The 23,720-nt window shown below is 40.3% G+C and overlaps 2 protein-coding genes across 7 annotated transcripts in view; one reads left to right on the forward strand and one right to left on the reverse strand.

Annotated features, from left to right (window-relative positions):
- stk39 (serine threonine kinase 39) overlaps positions 1-19,484 on the forward strand; it is a 27,043-nt gene extending 7,559 nt beyond the window's left edge. For 3 of the 6 annotated variants that reach the window (XM_069532360.1, XM_069532355.1, XM_069532358.1), the window contains exons 9-19: positions 70-118; positions 515-580; positions 3,072-3,143; positions 4,102-4,224; positions 5,418-5,447; positions 5,827-5,883; positions 7,165-7,226; positions 14,381-14,433; positions 14,638-14,706; positions 15,207-15,271; positions 17,974-19,484. In XM_069532360.1, coding sequence (XP_069388461.1) covers positions 70-118; positions 515-580; positions 3,072-3,143; positions 4,102-4,224; positions 5,418-5,447; positions 5,827-5,883; positions 7,165-7,226; positions 14,381-14,433; positions 14,638-14,706; positions 15,207-15,271; positions 17,974-18,048 — 721 coding nt within the window. In that variant the 3' untranslated portion in view covers positions 18,049-19,484. The remainder of the gene's footprint in view (positions 1-69; positions 119-514; positions 581-3,071; positions 3,144-4,101; positions 4,225-5,417; positions 5,448-5,826; positions 5,884-7,164; positions 7,227-14,380; positions 14,434-14,637; positions 14,707-15,206; positions 15,272-17,973) is intronic. The other 3 variants (XM_069532356.1, XM_069532357.1, XM_069532359.1) reach the window with 3 other exon arrangements.
- Positions 18,373-23,720, reverse strand: part of b3galt1b (UDP-Gal:betaGlcNAc beta 1,3-galactosyltransferase, polypeptide 1b) — a 42,425-nt gene continuing 37,077 nt past the window's right edge. The window contains exon 2 of the mRNA XM_020089855.2: positions 18,373-22,671. Coding sequence (XP_019945414.1) covers positions 21,450-22,436 — 987 coding nt within the window. The 5' untranslated portion in view covers positions 22,437-22,671 and the 3' untranslated portion in view covers positions 18,373-21,449. The remainder of the gene's footprint in view (positions 22,672-23,720) is intronic.

Consider the following 23,720-nt stretch of genomic DNA (forward strand, 5'->3'; position numbering starts at 1 on the left):
CTGTGATTAGAATTCAGTTAGTGCTGCGTTGTGATGTACCTTCCAACAGTTGCTCTCCTTTATCTGCAGGCCGACAGCCGCAGAGCTTTTGAAGTGCAAATTCTTCCAGAAGGCCAAGGTATTTGTTTCATCTCAAATATTTGACTCCCCATATTTTGGGGGTTTTACATGTTCTGGTTCAGAGGTTCTGGCTGCCTGAAATTGACTATGCAGAAATTATTTGTATAATTTGGTTGCATATTTTGTATAACATTAATTTTATGAAAATGATTCAGAAAGATCAAGTATTTGAAGCTCTGGTTTAATCACTGGTCTAACTTTTAACATTTTAAAAAGATCCGTCACAACTCTTGTATTTTATCCTTAAAAGCTGATTTCTGATCACCACCATTTAAAAACACAATACTTAAGATTCTCATGACTCATCATCAGGTTTTGGTTAATTCATCAGATCAGTTTTCTATTTATTAATGAACATTTTTATTCATATTTTGTTTGTGTATCTCTCTTGCAGAACAAAGAATTCCTGGTTGAAAAGCTTTTGTGTTGTGCACCAAAGATCTCTCAGCGAGCTAAGAAGGTTTGTTCACACAAACGTTACCTGTAAAATAACTCAATTATTGACTAAACTTAAAAAAAAATTTGAGGGCGGGAATTTATTGAAATCTCTTTCCGCCAGAGTGATGCATTTACAGTCAACACAAGCTGTGTACTCGGACTTTCTTCAGCATCTCATCTTTTCAAATGTGAACCACTGCAGAATGAAGTGCTGTAGATGTGTCAGTGACACCCTGTGAGGCTCTGTGAAGGCAACAGGATTAAATGACTTGTTGACCACTAGGCAACAGAAAGGAACATGTCACTGTTCGCTTTGCTTGTGCAGTTGCCCACGTGCTAGTCAGGAGGAAGTGCAGTTTTCAGGCACAGCTGATATTGGCTGCACATTATTACTCCGCCTGGATGGCCGCGACCGAAATGGGAGCAGAGGGCTATCGCCGAGAGGCACATCGGGTGCCGGGTGCAAGGGTGGAAATTCACTGACAGGGTTGGGTGTAAATGGAGGGCATGCTGGAGAGCAGGGCTGTTAGTGTGTGTGACGTTAGCATTACGCACAAAGAGGGCAGGGTGTCAATAAAGAGGGAGGCAGCGGTGGAGGGAGCGTCGTGGTTCTGTGGAGGTTTTGTTGATGGTTAATGTGGTAACTGTAGGTGCCTTTAGCTGCCATGAGTCTGAAAAGAGACGGGCCTATTTCTAAACAGTAGAATCAAGTTTTGTCAATACTGTCTAAGGCAGCTTCAACTTTTCCGGATTGGAATGAATTTACAGTCATCACCAACACAAACTACGGAAGATTGATCTAAAATGAGCGACAGCATTTATGATTCGCACAGCAAGATGTTTTCCAAATGATCATTTAAATGTCTCTCAGCAACTGTCCCCTTATGAAAACACATTTGAATTCACTAGTCCTGATTTTTATTTGGATCTGCACCAAATTGACCACACTCATAAATATTTGTCCCCTTTATCAAGATTCATAAAATAGTTTCTGAGAAATGAATGAAAATTTCTAGAGGGGGGTGGAGAGAAATTCATGCCCCCCTGAACCGGACCCTGCATCCAAATTAAGTGAGTTCATTCCTGTAGCATGTAATCCATTTAGTAGTTTTTGCAAATTCGTGTTAGAAACAGACAAAACTGAAGAAAATGTATAGGTGGAATAATAATAATAATTTAAAGGGGAAATGATACCCCAAGTACATCTTACAATATATCATAAGTAAGCACATGAGTGACTAAAATCGGATTAGGAGATGCAAACACCTGTCGATACAACATATGACACACACTTTTACAGATGTACAGATCATTTTATGTGTTTTTATCTGTGGAGTCCTTTAAAGATTGTAACAAAATAGGCCGTACATGCACAGTATATACAGCCTGATAAAGTCTGACTCACTTGATACTTTCACTGGATGAAATGCATGAGCCTCAGAGTCAGTGTCCTTGGTACTTTTTTGCTGATTTGACCCGCAGAGTCGTCTACATTATGCACTCAGCAAACATTACCCAGAGCTTGCTACGACAAGCAATGCTGCAGAAACATTGTCATCTCAGGAGGCTGTGACCTCTTCATAAGAAAACTGTCCTGAGATTTCATTCAGGTGTCTCCGAATCGAGTTCAGCTCTTCTTTCTGTACACAACTACCTCACATCTCCTGGCCTCTGTGAGCTGCAGTATGTTTTTTTCCCTCTGCCCTTTTGCACCTCTTGTCCCCTGGCGTTCTTGTTTCTGTACTATTTTTCTGCGTGGTGTTCTGTGGTCACAGTAAACACATGCAACTCTGCTCCCAGGAAACAGTGTGGGTTCAAGAGGTGAAACTTGAATCCAAACAGCTAGAAGAAAACCTTTCCAGCTTTCCATTCTCCTTGATAATCCTCCAGTGAATGAATAGGAGATGGCAGATCCTGTCACCAATAAAGTCATTTTAAAATAAATACTTCCTGTAATGAAAAGTGGGGAGAAAATTTGGAACAATTCCCTGAAAATAAGTCCAGAAAAGAGAAAATAGTTTCTCGCAGACGAATATGTGTCAATGATTTTGTTATATTATAAATATGAATGTAAAAAAAAGATGATATGCAGAGTCATTCAGTTTAAACAACAGGTACATGTGAGTAACCAGCAGAGGGCACCCTGACACCCACAGTTGAGCTTCTGAATTAGAGGTTTAGATATCAGGATTAGATATTAGTGGTTTATGGCCAAGGTGCTGGTCTGGTCTCATGTATTTGTTACATAATGAAAAGTGTGTGTGTGGGGGGGAATTGTATTGAGTTTGTGTTCCACCGAATGCACACATGATGATATTATACTGCACGGATGTTGTCGAAAGCCTGCGGCCTTTTTACCTGAAGTGCAACAAATTCTTCCCTGAAAATACTGATTTCACATTCCTGTGTTTTGATGTTTTCATATTCACACTTATTTCTGTACATTTGCAGTGGGCATGTTTGTGTTTGATGTTAGTCGCGCGGTGCATTGATCTGTGTCTGTTTTGCTCGAGGACCCTGAACACAGACGGGGGAGCCTCGGTTCTGTGTCAGGTTTGGATAATAATCCTGACACCAGCAGAAGGGTATAGTGCTGCTTTAAGTTTGACCTTGTAGCGCTGAGGAGTTTATTTGACACTGGAGGTAGCGGCTTACAGTTATGTGCTGCCTCTTCTCTAACACTGTGGTGCTCTCATTTCTTAACACTCCCAGACTAGTGCTGCTTGTCGCACTCGCTGTTCCTGGCTGTAGAAGTGCAACAAATTATCGGCTTTATCATTGACTGCCTTAATGATCTGCTTTATTATGCTGGTAGTTGCAGTTGTTGTTGCTCCTGGTGTTAAATCAAAGTTTTCTCTTGTACTGTGTTGTACTCATTGTGCTGCACCCAGCCTCTGTCTACTAAACTGACTGTTAAGCAGCCTCAAGGTTTCTTTTGGAGCACTGAGCAGTTTTGTATACCAATGTTTTTTTTGTATCAGATAAAGTTAAGATTAGAGGAAATCTCAAATTTTATTTGAGCTTTTATTAGTCAGTATTTTCACATGTTGGCAGGTCTTCAGGTACATTAAATAGTCATATATATGTTAATTCTACATATGTAGTTGTATTAATGTATTTTTTAATTTATAGTTATTCATAGTAAAGTTTATGTTTAAACTGTAAAATACAAAACATCAATGACATTTCTTTATGTGTGATATCAACATCTTAGGAATGATTGCCCAATATAGGTATCAGAAATGTTAGACATCTCTCAAGCGCAAAAAAATTTAAATATCTTTCTTTTAACATGAAAAGCATATTTTAACAACTCAGAGACATTCAGTGGCCTAACCAACTTTAATGTGGCTTCATACATTTGCTTTTTATTGCAGCAGACACATCAAGTCAGTCGAGTCCAGTGCTCCAAAACCCACTGTTCTGTTGTAATGACTGGATTCATGGGTAGAGCACAATGTGCATACACATGTAATAAAAAAAAAATCTATGAATGGGGTCATTAATATTTGTTGTGCTGGCTCTGTGCTCACCATGCTCCAGGTGAGGAGGGTCCCGGGCTCCAGCGGTCACCTGCACAAGACGGAGGATGGAGACTGGGAGTGGAGCGACGATGAGCTGGACGAGGGCAGCGAGGAGGGAAAGGCTGCAGTGAATCAGGGCAGGGTAGGTGAGACCCCACCGACACGTCCCATAGCAGCGTGTATTCTTTTATAATCAGTCTCTACATTTATATTCAAATATATAAGTGCAGCTGTAACAATGTTTAAACACATTTTCAACAGTATTTCCTGTCACTTGTCTTGTAATAAGATGAAACCTTGACTTTCAGAGTTATTACGGTGCTTCTCATTATTGATGCATGTCATGTCTAAACAGTAAATAAGCAGTAATGCACCCCCCCTCACCCCTCCACTGTGTTTGACCCTGTACATTCCTTACCTCCCTGATCAGTGAACTTTTTGGATGGCAGATGGTTTGCTGTCTCTCTGAGATAGGCTGTCCTGAGGTGGCTGTAATGAGCTGGAAGATAGCGGCAAAGACTGCAGGCAGGAGGAAGTAGAAAGATTTGATCAAAGTGCTCTTTGATAAAGATTCCCTGCTTCAATGTGTGATGCAATAAATACCAAAAGACATGATTTCAGAGATAAGATTAAAGTCTGACAGTCAGTGGGTGATTTAATGGGGGGGAGGTAGTCATTTTATTTGCAAAATGACCTGGATGCTTCTCGCTTGTTAACCTCCACCCTCTCCATCTCTTAGTAGCAAGAGGAGAGTGCAATGGCAGACGGGTTGTTTAATTGAATATGTAATTCTAGTCTGCCTGAAGCATTGATTCCTCATCTGAGGGTTTGAGCAAGTTAGCCAAGTTAGCCCTGACATCTCCAGCTCCATGCTGCTGTCTGTGGAGCTGGAACATCAGTTTAATGTGTATTCACTTCAGTTATTCAGGAAGAGAAGTGGGGAAGACGGGATTGTGAAATCAGAAATACTGCAGTTATGGTTACGGCATTCTGCACAATATGTTTGGAGGTGTACGTAGGTGTGTGTTCGTTTGTTGTGTGGGTGCAGAGGAGTGCTGCTATTTTTGTTAAACAAAAAAAACAAATCACCCACTGCCGCAATTTTTACAAGGACTCGTTTTTATTTCCTTTCATTTATCCGAGGCTACTTTTCAGCAGTTGTACAGTTTTTTCATGAAAGTGAAAAAATGTGTTTAGAAAAATTGAAAAGTGCTTGAAGAGTGAACATTATTAATTTATTTTTTGTTTTTAAAAAAGGAAAGAAAGTAGAAATACTTATTGGTGTACTATGAATATGAAAATGTGAATGTTTAAAATGTATGTGTTTCCCTCTAGTCACGAAGGGTCAGAGATGAGGCCGATGATGTAAGTTCCTCCCATCCACTAATTTAACATAAAATAAAATTATAAATGTCTTTTTTGTGTTTTGGTAAAGAGACACGTTGTCATAGACATGCAGGCTTTACTATTTCTACCGCTGTGCCATCCGATCACTCGGCAGAAGTGGAAATTTTGGAATTGCAATCAATGAGCAAACTTGGCCTGAAGCATGTGTTAAGAATCATGAACTCAATTCTGAGTGTTTATCTCCCTGCACATTTAATCTCAACAGCCAAGTGCCTGTTCAAAAATGAAGCCAGAAAAGTCATTGATTGTTGTGACCATTGTATTTTTTAAAATGAATTATTTAAACAAGGATATTGAAGCATTTGTGCAATTACACCTCTCATTTGATTCCTCCTAGAAAGAGGCGGATACCAACAATGTTCCCATTGAAGGGTTATCTATTCACCATCCCCAGGTGAGGGATTTGGCCACAACACTAATTATGACTCAATGACCTTGAAGCCACAATGATTGTTTAGTGTGTACGTGTGTGTCTGTGCACCTGTCAGCTGTTTACGCAGTCACAATATGAGGACTTGTCTTCAGGGTACCTGCAGTGTCTTAAGAAGTCTAACAACCTTTAATCATCTGAATATTAACCCTTAAAAAGTCATAAATATGTTAAAATAATACATTTAGGTAGATTTTAATTATGTAACATTCATTTAACGTTACTTCTGTCACGCTTTGCAATTGCATGGTGTGTCATTTCTCTGTGTGTTGTAGCTTGTTCTCAAATATTAGCATGCTTTACTTCTTAACTACAAAAAAAACCAACGTGGAACTGAAAACTTTATTTTGTGATATAACAGTGTTTAGAGGGTTATTCTCTACCAGGCTGCTTCACCTTATCTTCAGTTTTGACTCTGATCTTCCTTTATATCCATCTTACCTGACATAGGTCTTAAATTTCATTCATTATGGTCTTAAATTTAACTTGATGAAACCTGCAGAGACAAATCATAAAATTCGATTCGTGTTTTAACGTTAGGCTGTGGTTAGGTTTAGATTGAGGTTAGCGTAAAGGTTAGGGCTGTGCATGTGGTTGCTATGGTTAAGGTTAGAGTAAGTCTGCAGAAAATTAATGTGAGTCAATGTAACATGAAGTCATGGAGACAGGAGTACATGCACATGTGCGTGTGGGTCTTATGGCAAGATGGTCTCATCAGTGATAACTCAGAGTAAATGGCTGTCCTCTGACAGTGCCGGCTCATAGCCTGTGCCTATCTCATCCATAGACTGGCTGCCATTCTAACACATTTTCTGAGGCTATTGTCATTTTGAAAATGAGGCCGAGCAGTTTGAGGTGTAGTCTAGTGCTCCTGTCATGAATGAGCTCTGACAGCTACACTCAGCAGTCATTGCATCCAGCTAAAATCCTTCTTTTGGCTCTGCAAAAAAAACATTTGTAAAGAGGTATTCATAATGTTGGTGAGATCATTTCGCAACGCACCGTAATGCATTGTTCCTTTTCTTTACCCTTACACCTTTTCCTGCTGCTGCAATGCACTGAGCACATTTTTCAGGAAAAACAAAGCACATGGATTGAGTGGGAGTTCGCTACATTCACATTTTTCTAACAATGTGTTCATAACGTCTTTGTCTGCAGTAAACACTGTGCGAAAGTCCTTCTGGTGCAATGTTCCAATCTATATGTGTCAGATTTATACTCATCATCAGCTGTTCTTTCATGCAGGTTGAACCGTATGCAGATACACCAGACATTCAAGGTGCTGTGAACATGGTACTGCGGCTAAGGTGAGACTGATGATTTCAGGCAGTTTCCTCCAATACATGCTGACACACAAGAGCAATCTTAAGAAAATATCGACTCGGATCTCTCCGGGCAGCTTCGGGGTCAAAACCACTTTAGAAATCGCTCTGTCTCTATGCAACAGAAGCATAAATTCAGGGCAGATTTTACAGATTGTGTCTCACATTTCATCATCACTTCACTTCGTCCTTTACATGCAGGCTCCTAAAAGACGTCATGATCTGTGCTCGCTGCAGAGGGGATCTGGCATCACCACAGATCCCTTCATCTCACTTTGTCTCACCGGTCGTTTCGCAGGGAGGAGTGTTACACTCCACTGGTTCTCTGGCTGTGCTCTGCAATCTGCTTTTCTCCCTCTTGCATGGATGTCACAGTTTTGTTTTGATTCTTGTGTGCATGCTCGGAATAAATACACGCCGCTCTGCTGTATAAAGCCCCATTTGTACTCCAACTGCGTAAGAAATGCGTTGTAGCCTATTCAAGTGACCTTGGCTGTTTTGAGCATTTATACTTGGAGAACACTGAAACTATTGAGGCAGAATGAATGTGAGTTTTGTGTACTTATCCAACTGCTGTGGATGAGACATGCTGTCAAGTGGACCATTCTGCGTCGCTGCAGTGATGTAATTACATTTTGAGGGAGATGCTCGTCAGGATACAGCGTTGTGTATGCAGCTACAAATCTATGGCTCTCTTTGAATTGAGAAGTATTATAATTTTGTTCAGTTTCATACACACATACACAGACAGCTGTGTTGTTCTTCATGGATGTCTTTCTTGTTCACTCAGAGGACACACAGGCAGTTGGTGTCCTTGTAGAGTTGTGGCAACTAGAGACGTGCTGATATTGATACCAGCATCGGAAATGCGTCTGACACAAAATGCGGGTATGCAAATATGTGCTGTTCCAATACCACATCTTTAAAGATTTACCCAGGTGCACAACTTTTTCTTTTCCTGGAGAACACTTCTTCTTGTGCTGTACTCCAGTTGGTAAGAAGCTTTTTCAGAGTTTCAAAGTTTTCAGAGCGTTAAAGAACAATTATTGCAATATTTCCATGCTGTCATGAGCAGTCAATTACAACACTAGCAATAGGCCATGCAACAATGATGAAAATCATCTCTTCCATACAGGGTTAGTAGCATAAAGCTTTTAAATGCACTTTTATTGGATCAGTACTTGGTAATGGACTATATGCAAAGTCCAAGTACCAGAATTACATATAGTCACATATACATACACTCACAGATTGAGAAAGTATAATAACACTATGTTGAAGTAAACAACTTCATCTGGGGTTTTTAAAGTCTGAGCTTGAGAGCCTCCCCAAAGACAAAGTTTGGAAAAAGCTGCCCACTCACTCGCCAACGTTTACTAGCTTAGATTTCTGGATTCCTGTGTAATAACAATTGTTTTATTTGATCTCATGGATCATAGATAATGTCTTGAGACAGAACTACTGTGTCTGAACTTTAACCAAATCAGACATATTTAGACAATGCTAAGTGATCTTGTTTCACTTCACTGAGGCTTCGCTGAATCTGTTCAGAGCCCCCTCCCTTGGGAAGGACCGCCTCCCCCTTTGAAAACCTCTGAGCTAGATGTCCTTGATGTCGGCGGCTGTCTGTGTAAGAATCAAGTACTGGGGTAGACAGCCACTTCTTATATTATTCCAGAGACAGTTCATGAATGTATCAAGGCTTGAGAATGACCTCATAGATACTTTTTCTCTCATTATATATTAACATCAGAAGATGAGTCGGTGTGTGAGAAAGAGAAAGAGAGGATGTTTTTAAGGGGTGCAGCAGCAGCAGCAGCAGACAGACAGTGGTGCATATTTGGACAGTTGAAAGCCTGCCTTCCTGCAGCTCCCTGATGAGCTGGTTGTCGAGCACACTCTTGGTTGAAAAGACATATGAAGGTCCCTCCCCAGGCGTCCAGTCGAGCACACAACAGGAGACAGATCACTGTTCATTGGCTGCTGAAAAGTTATTTCAGACCCGGTGATGAAAGTAAATAGGGAGCACTTTGATGGTTCTGTTCATTGCTTTTTACGTCTTACACATGAGATCTTTGCTCAATCTGTGGATTGAGATTGAAACAGATTCAATCTCACTGGTGCAGTTATAACATGTGTAGGATTTTTGCTGCAGCTCTTATTAGATGGCAAAAAAAACAACCTGTTGTAATGGTTACTTCAGAACATCCTTTCAAAAAAATCTGTCAAAGCAGAGTCATGCAGCACTTTCCTACACGGAATGCTGTATTCATTGTGTGTAATGTGAGCAGCATTAGTCTGTCAGGTCAGCTCTTGGCTTTGACAGCCAAAATACTGTGTTAGACGTACAAACATGTGATGGATGCTTTCTTAGATGAAGTACAAAAGCTTATTGAAGGGTTTAAATACTCATTTGTGCCCTGGTGGAATACCAAGACCTTTCATTACACCCACTTCTTTGACATGCTCTGTATTGACGATGAGATTTTTGTATTATGCTTTATATTCCCTAAACTAGAAGATAGACTCGGCAGAACCTTACATTGTATTTGATGTAGCAGCATGATATAAGAAACCCTTTGAAAGCCCGAGTACCACTGAGTCTCTGAGCAGCAGGTGTCTCCTCTGACTTTGATTCATTAATTCTATCAGCTTTCTGCTTTATTTTGAATTTGAACTGTGGGATGAGGGCAAAGAGAAAAGGTGCAGCGCAATTTGTTCCTGTCTGAGGAAATGTTTTTCTAAAGAGGAAATTGTATTGTTATTTAGATTTTTTTAGTGCTGAAGAGGATTTGGCTGCTTCGTTTCAAAGTGAGTCAGCACAGAAGGTATCAGTAGATGAGAGGCTGCATTCATATTTTGGCCTTTTCTTTGGCTGCGTTCCGATGTTTGGGCAACAGAAGATGGGATATTTATGGACCTTGCAAATATCATGAGGCCTGCGTAAGAGGCAGTGTATCTAAGCCGAATGATTAAATGAGGGACTTATGTAGAGAAGGTGTTGAGGAAAATCGTATTTTTGTTTATTATAAGATAAAAATACTCTGTTTTTTGAAAGGCATCTGTAGCCCAATAATTAATGTGATTTTCTTACAACTCATTATAGTGAAAAGGCTCCTGTCTTGTTTGAACCTACTCAAAGCAACTGTGAGCCAAGTTTGTTCATCTTCGCTTCTGTGACGTCTGTCTGATCAGTGGCCATCACCAAATATTTTGAGATTGTCTAAAGCAAATAACTGATCGGTGCCTTGTTAGTCCTCACCATGTTCTGTATATAAAGAAGGATGACCTGACAAGCTCCACAGAAGTGAAGCCAAATTGTCTTGATTGCCATCTGGTGGCTGGCTACAGTATTGATCATAAATTCTGCCTCCTCCATGTTAGTGGATGGAACAGGAACCAAACTAAAAAGTCAATTTTTTTCAAAGCTGGTTTCATGTCATTTTAGGTAGGTCTTATCACACTGATGTTTGTTCAAGTGTAAATATTTCTGGAAAGTTTTATTTTCTTTTTTGTTATTTGATTGACAGCTGACACTGACTCATGATTGGTCAAATGCATGTATCAGGCTCCATCACCCGATCGCTACTGCGCAGACTCTGGCTACAAATACACAAGGTGGCATTAGTATCTGGGATATTTCTGGATAGCTTGAGGAAGTAGAGACACGTGGTGCATCTTTAAATACAGTCTGTGGTTCTCACTGTTGAGCAAATGCATTTTTCTTCATGGATCTTATCAGTTGCCAGGTGCAATATTATACTAACCCGTAGATAAGTTGACAAAATACACAAACAATCAATCTGACTATTTTTTAATATTTTAGAGTTTTTAAATCCATGAATGTAATTGGATTTGAGAGAACAAAATAAGCAGCTAATTGGCCTCCTCTGTCAATAATAAAGGCGTCGAGGCTGATTAGCATCAGTCTATGTTAATAAGAACTGCTCAGTCGCAGTGACGAGGAGAAAAGCAGCTGCACGGTTGAATCTTTGTCGACATTTTGCCTGGAACTGACTCGGTTTTTTCTCTCAAAGGCACTGAGGTCTCCTGAGAATTGCATCGTCAGCAGTTTACAGGGGAAGTAATGACTTGCATAATATGCTTGGCTGTTGGTGCAATGTCCTTCAAGTAGCACAGATGCAAAATTGATTTCCCCTGACCAGAGTCCAGAGGTGACATTTCCTTGTGTCTTCTCAAAGTTTTTGTTCATAAAGGGGAAGCAGACACATGTCAGGGTCACTCCTTCAAATATCCTCCTTATTCACATGTTTGGGGAACATGAATATATCGTATGCGTGTGATATCAGTTTATAAAGAGATGCTTTGAAGCCTGCAGTGTTGGCTTTATTGCCTGATGTCAGTTGTTTTGAAGCCAAATAAGTCAAAACTTTTGGAAGATCTCCCCCTCCCCCCTCCACACAGACATCTGAAACAACCTTTAGGTGGCAGTAGTGTTTCACCGGCTCTCCTCCTCTGGCTTATTATGTATTTTTAGGTTTTAGACTTGTAGGCACACAAAGCAAGCAATGTGAGTTGCACATTAGGCTCTGGAAGACGGGCAGTTTAAACTTTTTTATGACATTTATAAAGACTAAATTAATAATTGACAAAAGAGAGCAATCAATTATACGATCATGAGGTGTTGCTTTAAAAAGATATCCTAGGACATCGCTTTGAAAAAAAACTCGGTTATAGGGAAATGCAGGAATTTTCTTGACATAAAAGTTCAATTGAAACCCAAATAAACATGAATTTCAGTAATTTAGTGTTGTAAATTGTATTTCATTTCATAAATTTGTAGACAAATTTCAGTGTGTGTTGACGAAATGACACTTTAGCTCAAACATTAGCAACAATTTAGAGTGAATTAACTAAAAGTCTGCAGACTGAGCACTATCTCGATTTCCTTATAATTAATATCAAATAATACCATTTTTTCAGAAAGTGTCAAAATAAATGTTTATAATATATAATCAGTTATATTTGGTGCAGTTATGATGTGAGTACTGGATATTTTTTCAGTTATAATAGTGAATCCTCCCATGTTTAAAAGTTGTTCCTGCATGTCAGCGTGACATAAAATATAGAACAAACCTCTGTGATCTCAACATAGCAGAACATGTATTTGTTGGCTTAGGTTCATCATGTGTCAATTTTTTTTCTTTGACAATTTTCTTACGCAATGATAGCAGTCACCTCAGTGACAGACAACAGTGCACAGCAGAAATCATTTTTCATAGATTCCTCTGGGGATTGCTGTCAGTCACCGTTATGTTTAAAATCTTTATTAAAAATCTCTGGTGGAAAAGAGGTCTATCAAAATAACTTGTTATAAACCTTCCATTGTTCAGTGGGATTATTCCTCTCACATCATCTCACACTAACAAGTGAGCTCATAATGTGTCAAAGAAAACAGGGAATTGGTGGAAGGGAAATGCTACTTTTAATGCTGTTGAACGGTTAAACCTCCCACGTCATAACAGTGGTCAGTCTACTATATATACATCTCATCCCACATGGTCCTGATGGAGTCTGTCAGAACACTTTCTAAACACCCACTGCAGCCGTATCCATGGAGGAGGCAGATTTTGAGGCCCTTTTTATTTTGGCGGGGCGATGATTCTCTGACATACACGTACGTTGTCTGGACAGCTTTGACAATGTGTCCCCTCTGTTTCCACTGCTGGAAATAGAGACGTTTTCTTCATCCATCTGCTCTGCCTGAATATTTACTGAATCTCTCTCTCACTCTCCATCAGAGTGAAGTTGACTAAGTGATATTAAATCCTCACTCCGACTGTTTTGCTTATAACAAACTCATAGTGGATGCTGGTCGTCTTTGGTTGTGCGTGCATGTGTGTGTTGACTTATGGGTCTAATCTCATCTGAAATGAGAGTTGTACGCTGGCCGTGTTATTTATATAACCACACTACAAACCAGATTTATCTGCTCCAGCTATAGTTCTTTAGAGAATAGCACAGACGTGTCCTGCCTCTACTGGAGGCCAGCTACTCCTCCGTCATACTTACTGTAAAGACAGATTTATAATGCAGGTAATGCAAATGGATGCAGGTTGATACTGCAAAGAGGCTGGAGGGCACATTTTACGAGTGCAATCAAATGCACTGGATGTATACATGCTTATTACTCACATTTTACTGCACTCTAGGATTCAGGATACATACTGCCTCAGAAAAAGAGGTACATTAAGCACTATGTTCATCCAATTAAAAACATTTTATCATGTTTAAACATGGAAATTAAATAGAAACATATTTCAGTCTGTTAAAGCATCACTCAAAAACATTTAGACTGAATCCAACATAATCTCCACTGCCTCTTGATTATTGAACTAATGATTATGAGGTGAACGGAAATGCTCTTCTCCAAATGAACGATAACTTTGCTGACTGACAAGTAAATGAAAAGCTGCTGTTTGCTCTCATTTTTACCAACTTTAGGAGGCGATGATATGTTTATAATTTTAAACTAATGTTGTGCTTTGGCTTGTTTCTGCTGCCCTCAAGTGGGCATAAAACAAGAGAAAGCAGGTTTATGATAATAATTCTAATAGACTTTTCATATGGCACCTTTCAAAACACAGTTAAGGAGCTTTACAGGTTTGAAATTAAGAACTGAACTGTGCACATAATTGAGTGCAAAGATCACAGAAAGGCCTGGTCACCCTTGGTCCTCAGTTGGGACTGCTGCATGTTGAGTACGACCTTAGCAAATTACCTCAGGTTACGAGCTTAAGTGCAAATCCAGACCAAGCCTTAAAAGACAACATTAAAATCTTAAAATCAATGCTAAAATTGACGGGAAGTCATTTAAGTGAAGCTAAAATCAGAAGAACGTACTCTCTTTTTGTTGAATTAGTGAGGACAATAATTTCACACTAATTTTCCTCCAAGTTTGACAAACTCACTGCTGAGATCCGACAGTGTTTCACATCCCATCTGTGCTTCTTGCCCACCTCATCAACACTTCCCCTATTTCACACAAGTCATTTTCATGTCTGCACACAACGCTGGTCTCCTGCTTCCTTCCGGATGTTCTGCCTCATAGTCGTTTTCAAAAATTAAACTGACATTTTGGATACCACTCAATAACACCCACTTGTCTTTCCTCTCAGGAACTCGAGGAAGGAGCTGAACGACATCCGCTTTGAATTTACTCCTGGCCGAGGTAAGAGCTCAGCTTCTAATTGATTCAGATGTGCTATTCCTTTTTTAATAACATTTTCAGGGGCGCTGTGAATTGTTGTGTGTGTAATGGACAAGGGCAGTGTTTGTAGTGGGAAATACTCATGAACTAATATTATTTCTAACACAATTCCCCGGAGAGTGAAGTGTTGCACATCCAATATTTGTTGTGTTATTCACTCACCAGACACAGCTGATGGCGTTTCCCAGGAACTGTTCTCGGCTGGTCTGGTCCACGGTCAAGATGTGGATATTGGTAATGTTACCTGCTTTTTCTTTTAAAATTGTGATACCATAAAATATCACACAGGGAGCATTAGGATGTTACTAGAGCACTATTATCACAGATGGACATTTATGTTATCCGGTAAGCTCACAGAACTTAACTAATATAAATTACTTGTATTTCTTAAATATATCAATTTCAGGGCTATGGCTCATGGGGTAGAGCTGGTAGACCACTAAACAGGTGGTTCGATCCCAGTCTCCTTCAAATTGCTCCTGACGCGTGTGTCGGCAGTGTGTGTGTGATGTGTGATTGAGAAAGTGCTGCATATAGATGCATCAAGACTTAAAAAGAACTACATAAATACAGACCATTTACAAATTCCATTTTATTTTAAAATTATACAATAACAGCTTTATATAGTCTACAAAATGTAAATTACAATATTTAAATGATTGAATCAAGATATTGCTTTTCTTTAGAATTGACATGTCCTGAAATGTATTTGTTTGTCAATATAACCATTACAGTTGCTGCCAACCTTCAGAAGATTGTCAATGACCCGACCACCTACAAAGTATTGACCTTTAAGCTGGTGAGTCTCCGGATAAGTGATGGTTGACGACAGCCTCCCGGGTTTTTGTGCCCGACTTCATCTCGCCGTAAACAGCTTGTTGTTGATGAAAGGAATGTGAGAGGTTGAGTTATTAGGAAGGACACAAACAGAGCAAATAGCTTCGGCACCAACCCAACATGTGTCGCTGAAGGTTTTTCAGCCAGTGAGACAAAGAATATATTCTTTATAGTTTAGTTGGTGGAAGAGAACCGAGACGCTGCTGTTTAATTTATGGGGTTTTAACTAAAAGGTAGAAATATTTCTTCCCATCACATTCAGCCTCTGCACAGTGCACATCCAGTCTATATGAAACTTATATAAAAAGTGGTAATATAATGAAAATAAGACAGTTTCCTTTGTTGATTTGTGTTATTATTTTTCATAATGGCTGATCGTGTTTTGTGTAACATTCAGTGTCATCATTCTGTCAGCGTCTCTTCATCTCCAGCACAAACAAAATCCTGAAGGTCAAACACAGTTTTCATCCAACAGCAGCACCGTCTGTCTCTCTGTGTGTGTCTCTGTGTGTCTCTCTGTGTGTCTCTCTGTGTGTGTCTCTGTGTGTCTCTCTGTGTGTGTCTCTGTCTGTCTCTCTGTGTGTCTCTCTGTGTGTCTCTCTGTCTGTCTCTCTGTGTGTCTCTCTGTGTGTCTCTCTGTCTGTCTCTCTGTGTGTCACTCTGTGTGTCTCTCTGTGTGTCTCTCTGTGTGTCTCTCTGTCTATCTGTCTGTCTATCTGTCTGTCTCTCTGCAGCCATCACCCCCACGTGATTGTTATTTATTTGTGCACTCTGCAGTTCACCTGGGGGGGGCACATATTCTTCATGCAGTAATGGTTATTTGGAGTCTGAATGATGATCCAGCCTCACTCTAATACCTCATCTGTAATCACAGTGGAGGAGAGGCCAGATAAAGACTAATTGCACGTTACGTATGAGACTTTTTGAGAGGTCGCTTTTCTGGGGCTATTAGACAAACAGTGACATTTGTGGGGGTGGGGGGATGAAGCAAAGCAATAATGTCAATTCTGCTGGATATGACAAAAACATTTTACTGACCTTTGTGTATTTGTGGGTAAACAACAGCTGTGCTTGAGGTCACTGTGCGACCTTTCTACCACGTCTGCCTCAGCAGCAGCAGCTGCCAAGCGTTGCAGGTAGAAGGCAGTCCAGTTGTAGATACACCGTGTAGATGTATGAGCATTGTTACTTTTCCATACGTTAACCCTGCTCTACTGCAGACTGCATAAAATCCTCACTTTTCGCCTCCTGAACGAAGCGGTGCAGTTTCACACAACCCAGGAAGTGAGAATAATAATCCTCGGTAGGGGAAATTGTAAACACTGTTTATAGTGTGGGTGGCACCTCTGTGACTGACCTGTTTTTATAGCACTACCAGCATCAGACAGCTGCAGGACTCTCAGATCTCCAGAGAGATGGAGCGTCTGCCTCCTTTCAGGTGCGAATCAATGGAGGATGGCAGGTTAGGTCACCCATTTTGTGGATGGGAAAAAAAACGCTGTCTATCTTAGCCAGGGTAAGAAATAAGGTGAGATGAGTTGCTGGGAGATGACTTGTCAGTAATATATAAATATGTATTGTGCTTTGTCACTGGGAGCTCTGAAACGTGAGGGTTAAAATAATTTATATGGACATGGATATTACATGTGATTGTTGAAGTCTCATTCCAAATCCATGGACGTTAATATGCTGTGAAAATGGCCTCCACTCCTCTGGGAAAGCTCTCCCCCTGATTTTAAAACCTGGCTGTAGGGATTGGCTCCCATTCAGCCACAAGAGCATCAGTGAGGTCGGCCACTGATGCCGGGCTGCATTCAGCGTTTCAATCCATCTCAAAGGTGTTGCGTGGGGTTAATGACTCTGTGCAGGTCAGTCAAGTTCATCCATACCCAACTTAAAAGAAAGCCATTTCTTTACTGACTTCAGTTTGTGCACATCGCTTCAGCAAGGGGGTAAACTAAACCATGAAAACAAGCCCAGACCAAAAGTAGATTTAGGAATGTAGACACAGGTATGTGTTTACAAACTGTTTACATTTTAGTTTTCTCATTCGATCCTTCAAATTTCTGGTGATGTTCTGATCATATGAAGTTCAGTTGGCCTCATTCAATACCTAAGTTATTCATGTGGGGAGATGGTGTATTTATGGGATCATCATATTAACCTCTTTGTAGACGTTCTTCTGGAATAAATTAGCTAAAGTTCCAGATGAGAAAAGATAAGGTGAATTTACATTTTTGTGTTTTCGTGTTTTTTCTCCTGTTTTCATGTTTGTTATGGTGAAGTGCAAATTCCTACAATCACAATCAATGGGAACTCAGAACAGCAAGTAAAAAAAAAAAACATAATCGAAAAAGAAAAAGAAAAAAAAACACAATAAAACAAAAACATAGCAGCAAATAAGAAAGCACAACATTGATTCCACCAGAAAAGGGTGGTAGCTGCTGTTGACAAGGATCATCGCTGGGTTTTCTAATTTTCTGAAGTGTTTTTTTTTGTTTTGTACGGTTATGTCATTTGTTGTGATTTGCACTTCAGGGCCACCGTATTTGGAGATGAATTTAAACCCTGAACCAGGTTGTTTTCAGAGCTGGGAATAATGAGTGGTTTTGGTGATGGAGATAAAAGTCTGCTGACCCTCTCTGTGTCTTCTCCCTCACTCAGGCGTCCACCTGTGACGACATGGAGATCCCGGACGAGGTGAAGCTGATCGGCTTTGCGCAGCTGAGTGTCAGCTGATGCTCTCTTTACGCCTGAAGCAGGTGAGACAGTTCAGGGCAGACAGACTGAGCAGCACACACCACCACTTCCTGCAACATCCTCCCCAACACCCTCCCTGACAAAACCCTTCTCCCTCACTCCCCTTCACCTCCCCCGAGGCTAAGCTCCGCCACCGCCTTCACCCCCTTAGCGCACAGCTCCCTGCACACTGCCCCCTGACCTTTAACCTTGACAACATTCCACCGCCCAGCGCACGGAGCGGGACCAGGATACAGCCCAGGAATCTAAAGATGAACTCAGGTGGTGAAAGAAGATGATTATGATGTAGCTTTGAATGTTATATTTATAAAAAAAAAAAAACGTATTTTCCTCATTTTTATTTTACATCTAATTACCTGTTTTCCGCGAAAGCTCTCGGTATTTATTGAAATTCGAACGATTTCTATTTTTAATTCTCTCACGCCTTTTTGTTGCCATGGTTAAAACGAATTTGCTTTAACTCACATCTCACAGAGTCGCTCATTTGTGACGTTTGTCTTAGTTCTGTGTCAGAATGTAAGAATTAAGTTCAATTAAGGGGACAAGCACATTTTCATATTAACATGATGAATGTCTTAAAAGAACATGAATTGTATTTCTTTGTCAAGACCCGACGAGAAGGGAACCATTTGCTTGAGTGTGCAGCTTTAAAAAAAAAAAAAGGCGAGACCTGGATGTTACTGTGTATGATTTGCTGCTCTCGACGGTGTTATTGCTTCAAAATGCTAGAGGTGCCTTGTTCATTTTTCTGTGCCTAAGGAAGTAGTCAGTGAGTGAGACCACACAAAAACCAGAACCTGCTGATTTTCCATTTCACATTTCAATGTATTACTCCAGCAATGACACAGCTCACATGAAAGTATCTTAATGACACAAGCTACAATGCACTTTTTGGGCTGAGTGTGTGCCCCCCCCCCGACAAGCTGACTCTTAGCCCCCGGAGACAAGTTATCTCATGTGCTCTCATCACCAGACGCATAAAAAAATAACAGAACCTGTGCTCATGTAATCCGCTCTGGTTTACACATGTTCAGATGCCAGGCTAGTAGACAAAAATCCTCTCACTCTGTCCTGCTGCACTATGAAACATTCTTATCTGTTCCCAAAAATCATTGTAGTTAATAAAATGTATTGTACAACATTGCATCCGAGGATGAAAAACCAAAAGGCATCTACTGAGAGGGTGACGAGCCATTTGTTTGTTCAAACAAGTCCTGTAGCTCGGAATCATTTTTAATTATTGAGGTGGTTAATATTAACTTGTACTAAATTCTTTATTTTATGATGTAATTTATTGTTTTCTATGTACAGTATGTGTACCATTTCAGCATATTACCCCTGTTCCCTCTGTAATCAGCTGATGTCGAGTTTCTGACGAGGAGCAACGAATAAAATATTGCTATTATTTAAAAAGGTGTGAACTTTGGAGGGTTTTTTATAAGCATATATACAATGTGGCTCGTTCTATGACAAGAAGCTTATGCTAATGTTGGCTAATTTTAGGTAGATATCATCTCTGCCAATGAGGTAATGTTTGTTTGTGAACAGGATTACACAAAAACTACTTGATGGATTTCCATGAAACTCAGTGGAAGGATCGGCCATGGTCCAAGAAAGAACCCATCCAGTTTTGGAGTAGATCCAGACAAAGAGACGGTTCCAGAAATTGTATCCAACTATCTTTAAGACTGATTTTTTTAAAATATTTTCACTGAATGAAATAATTCATGGATCTTGATGATAAAAATCAGGCATATTAACGGAGTCTGTGAAATTTGGTGCAGCTAGATTTAACTCTTAGTAGAGGTAGAGTTATATATATATATAATATGACCAATTAATCCCTGAAGGGAGCACCAGAAAACAACCTACTGTTGGATTACAAATGCAACAATAAAAATAAAACTGCATAACTGACAGAACTGGAAAAAGGCGACAGGTAAAAGCAGTAATATAACTTTAATTATTCAATTATTTGTTTTTTAATGTAAAAAACATACAATATATAACAACAACCCCTTGCGGGATATATGCTTTCACAGTAAATGTCACATTAGCTTGACAATACTACAAAATTTCTGAAGAAAAAAAAATGTTTTGGCCATGAAAGCCTCATTTTCTGAGAAAAACTAAATGTTGCCATGATGTCGGCAGCGGCGCTTCAGTAATCAGTGACACGCCAGATACATATGATAATACATCCAGTCTTAGCTACTGTTTAACTCATTCTTGTAGGACGTGACACTGCGTTTCTCTTGATGCATGGAGGAGTCGAGGAGTTGAAATAGCTGCAGACATATTAAAGCGCACATTACTGAGAGTAGCAGCCGGACTTATGAGGAGCTGGAGGCTGAGAGACACGATTACCTCGAGTCAGAAAACAACAAAATGCATCTTAAAAAAAACATAAAAGAGGAAAAAATACATCTGAGTTTCTCAGAGAGAAGAGGCAGTGAGATGATGACATAAACATGTCACAACATCAGGCAAATTCAAAAGAATAGCATCCCGTTATTTCAGCTATGTGCTTTCAATACTGGGGAAAATATTGATTGAAAATGATAAATTATCAGCTGGTTCTGTCTGGAGGTCAATAAACTGCAGAAAATATTCAGCACTATGTTTGACTTCATTCATAGGAAAAGTGCAAAAACGGGGCGACACATCTTTTCCAACAAAAATCCCAAATTAACATTCATCCAACTTAAAATAGTACATAATACTAACTTTTTTGTGTCATATTATAGATGCAATATAGTAAATTGTATTGTTTCCTGCAAAGAAATCCTCTTTTAGCTTGCACCCTGCAGGAATATTGAGGTGCTGAGTCAGCAGTCATGGAGCTGGTACAGATTTAATGTCTTGCTCAAGGACACTTAAAGACCGGTAAACCAAAACCAGCTATTAGTTTGTTAACATTCTAGACATGTCAATAAGTGATCCAGCCAATCTAGTCTCACCGCTGTGATCAGTCTTAAAAGCAGCCTCCGAAGGATGCAGCCCCTGAATTGAGACGCGGCTAGTGTCAGAACGTGAACCGAGGGCGCCCCCATCAGGCCGCATTTCAATGCATAACGCTGATTGACTTAATGCTTGTAAATAATAGTTTGGTTAAATTGCACCTCCAAAACATAAAAAAAAATACTACAACAACAACACATTTTAACTGTACGTGAGAATATGCGCTTTACAAGCCCCATGCATTCATTCACAATCGTGAGGTGAAATCAGCAGAGACGGACGGATTCATGAGAACACCTATCATGAAATACAGACTTGCAGCAGCCCTCCATGGTTTACATTGATCAGCGTACGACTGATGAGGTTTGAAAAGGAACAAAAGGCAGAAAAAAAAAATTGTTCAGTGGTCCTCATGTCCGCTAACATCTCAGGTGCTTCTTGCTGGACATGTCATTCCAAATGCGGTGCATCTCCTCCGGGGAGATCTGGTGGACGGTGATAACCCGTCTGTACCTGCACAGACTGTAGGCCATTTTCCAGTGATTGAAACCACTGTTCTGATAAGGGTGAATACCCAGCTTACGCAAGCACAGTCCCACGTACACATCCTCAAGGTGCAACAGTCTCGTGTGGAGTGAAGTCTTGTAGATTAGCTCGGCCACATCTGCTGAGAACACGTAGCCAGTGCCCGAGCAGAAAGGAGGGTATTTATTCTCAGGGTACAAGTCTCTGGGCATGTACCACTTACTGCGCATATCCCTGATGGGCCCGCCATTTATCACGTAGCCAGTGAAATACCTTCTCCTCGGCTTGGTGGTGGGCTTCAGGAGCTTGTAAATCAGATTGTCCATGTTGACGAAGATGTCGCTGTCTGTCTTCATGATGTACTGCGCCTTGGGGCAAAAGGTAGCCACCCAGCGCATACCCATCATGGTCTTTAGAGTGAGGTTGTGGTACGAATCGATAAAGTTCTCCACCACAATGTCGTGAAAGATCTGACTCTCCTGCTCCACCATCTGGTTCAGGACGGAGTCCGTGTTCCTCCCCAGCAGGAAGATGGTGAGGATGCGGATGTCGCCGAAGGTGCTCTCGTCGCCCCATGTCTCCCGGATGGCCTGCCGCGCATCAAACTCCTTGTGCGTGGTGCTGATGAGGATGACCAGGAAGGGAGCGTCGCTTTCGCACTTTTTGGGCTCGTTGATGACAAACTCAAAGGTGTGTGGGTTGAGGGGGCGGGTGCGGATGTTGTTGAAGGTGATGTTTTTGGGCGGTTTCACATTCTTCCGTATGGACAGGGACATGTGGCCGACGTATGTGGATGTCGGGCGAGATATACTCAGGTACCACAGAGCACTCGCCCAGCAAACCACTGTCAGCAGGTATAAACATGACACCTTTGAAGGCATTATGCTGCATTGAGGTGTGTTTTGACAATTTGGATCTTATAAGGCTTTCTTTCTATTAGCCAAGGTTCACCCAGCGAGGCAGCCTTAAGCTGCTCCAGCGTGCAGTTTGACATTAATTGTGAGTAATGGATTACTTTAGAGAGAAGTGATGCTGCTTGCGTCTTAATGCAAAGGGCTTCAATATTGTATGGAGGTCCAGTTTCTCTTCTTGACACTGCTGGTCCTCCATTTACATCTGAAAGAGACAGAAAATAATGTGTATCAGAGCGGTGCTGAAAAATGTACATTTGGATAAAACATGACAGAGTTTTTTAGAAATCCAGTTCAGTCAGTTGTTGCATCTCCTATAAGATATATATATACAATAAATCAATAAATAACCTCAAGGACTGTGGACACGCTGCAGAGAAACCTGATCTATTGAACTTATCATGTAGGTGTTGGAATCAAAAATCATTAACTAGTCGTTTCTAAAATGAATTTGCTCTCCCTGAGTGAATCTGGTTCGAGAAAGAAACAAACAAGGACTCAGATGAAAAAATGACACCACTTGATGACACTTGTGGGAAAGATTGTGGCGCCATCAGTCGTCTGACAAAACTCACTCGTTGCCAGTCACATTTCTGTTATTCATTGCTGAGATTGTTATTCATTGGCAACATCACTGGCTTGCAACAGACCAAATGCCCACAATATGATTCACATTTTCAGTTTTTTATTTACTTTTCTCTCACGTTTAATGACACACAAAAGGATTTCATGGTTGTGATCTGGTGACATGATCCTGCTGATGTTTTTCATCAGCGTTTTTTTTCTGAAACTGTTTATATTAAATAATATTAGTAAACTGTGAAACATACTCTATTTAAAAGTTTAAGTCCTGCATTGAAGCATCTCTACTTTTATACATTATTATATTTTTACTTCCACAGAGGAGCTTAGTTTTATTTTTGTTTATTTGTATGTTTTTTAAGTCAAAATTACAGATTACCTCAAAACTTGGAGGAAGGATGTGACACAGTCCAAAAAGAAAACATTACACTTTGGTGCAGACCCAGACAAAGGGTGGATCCAGAAATTATGTTTCACTGCTACAACACAGCTTTTTTAATATTTTCACCATGGATCTTGAATTAAGAATCAGGGATTCATTTGGGCGTTTGCATTTGATTGTGTTGGGCCTTGGAGGAGGTTTGCACTCTTTGTTCTAATTACATCTGATACACCAATATACAAGTAGATATTCACTATACGTTAGTCAAATTGGACCTGACTTATACTGTT

Source organism: Paralichthys olivaceus, chromosome 10 (assembly GCF_024713975.1).
Source record: "Paralichthys olivaceus isolate ysfri-2021 chromosome 10, ASM2471397v2, whole genome shotgun sequence".
Taxonomy (NCBI): Eukaryota; Metazoa; Chordata; class Actinopteri; order Pleuronectiformes; family Paralichthyidae; genus Paralichthys; species Paralichthys olivaceus.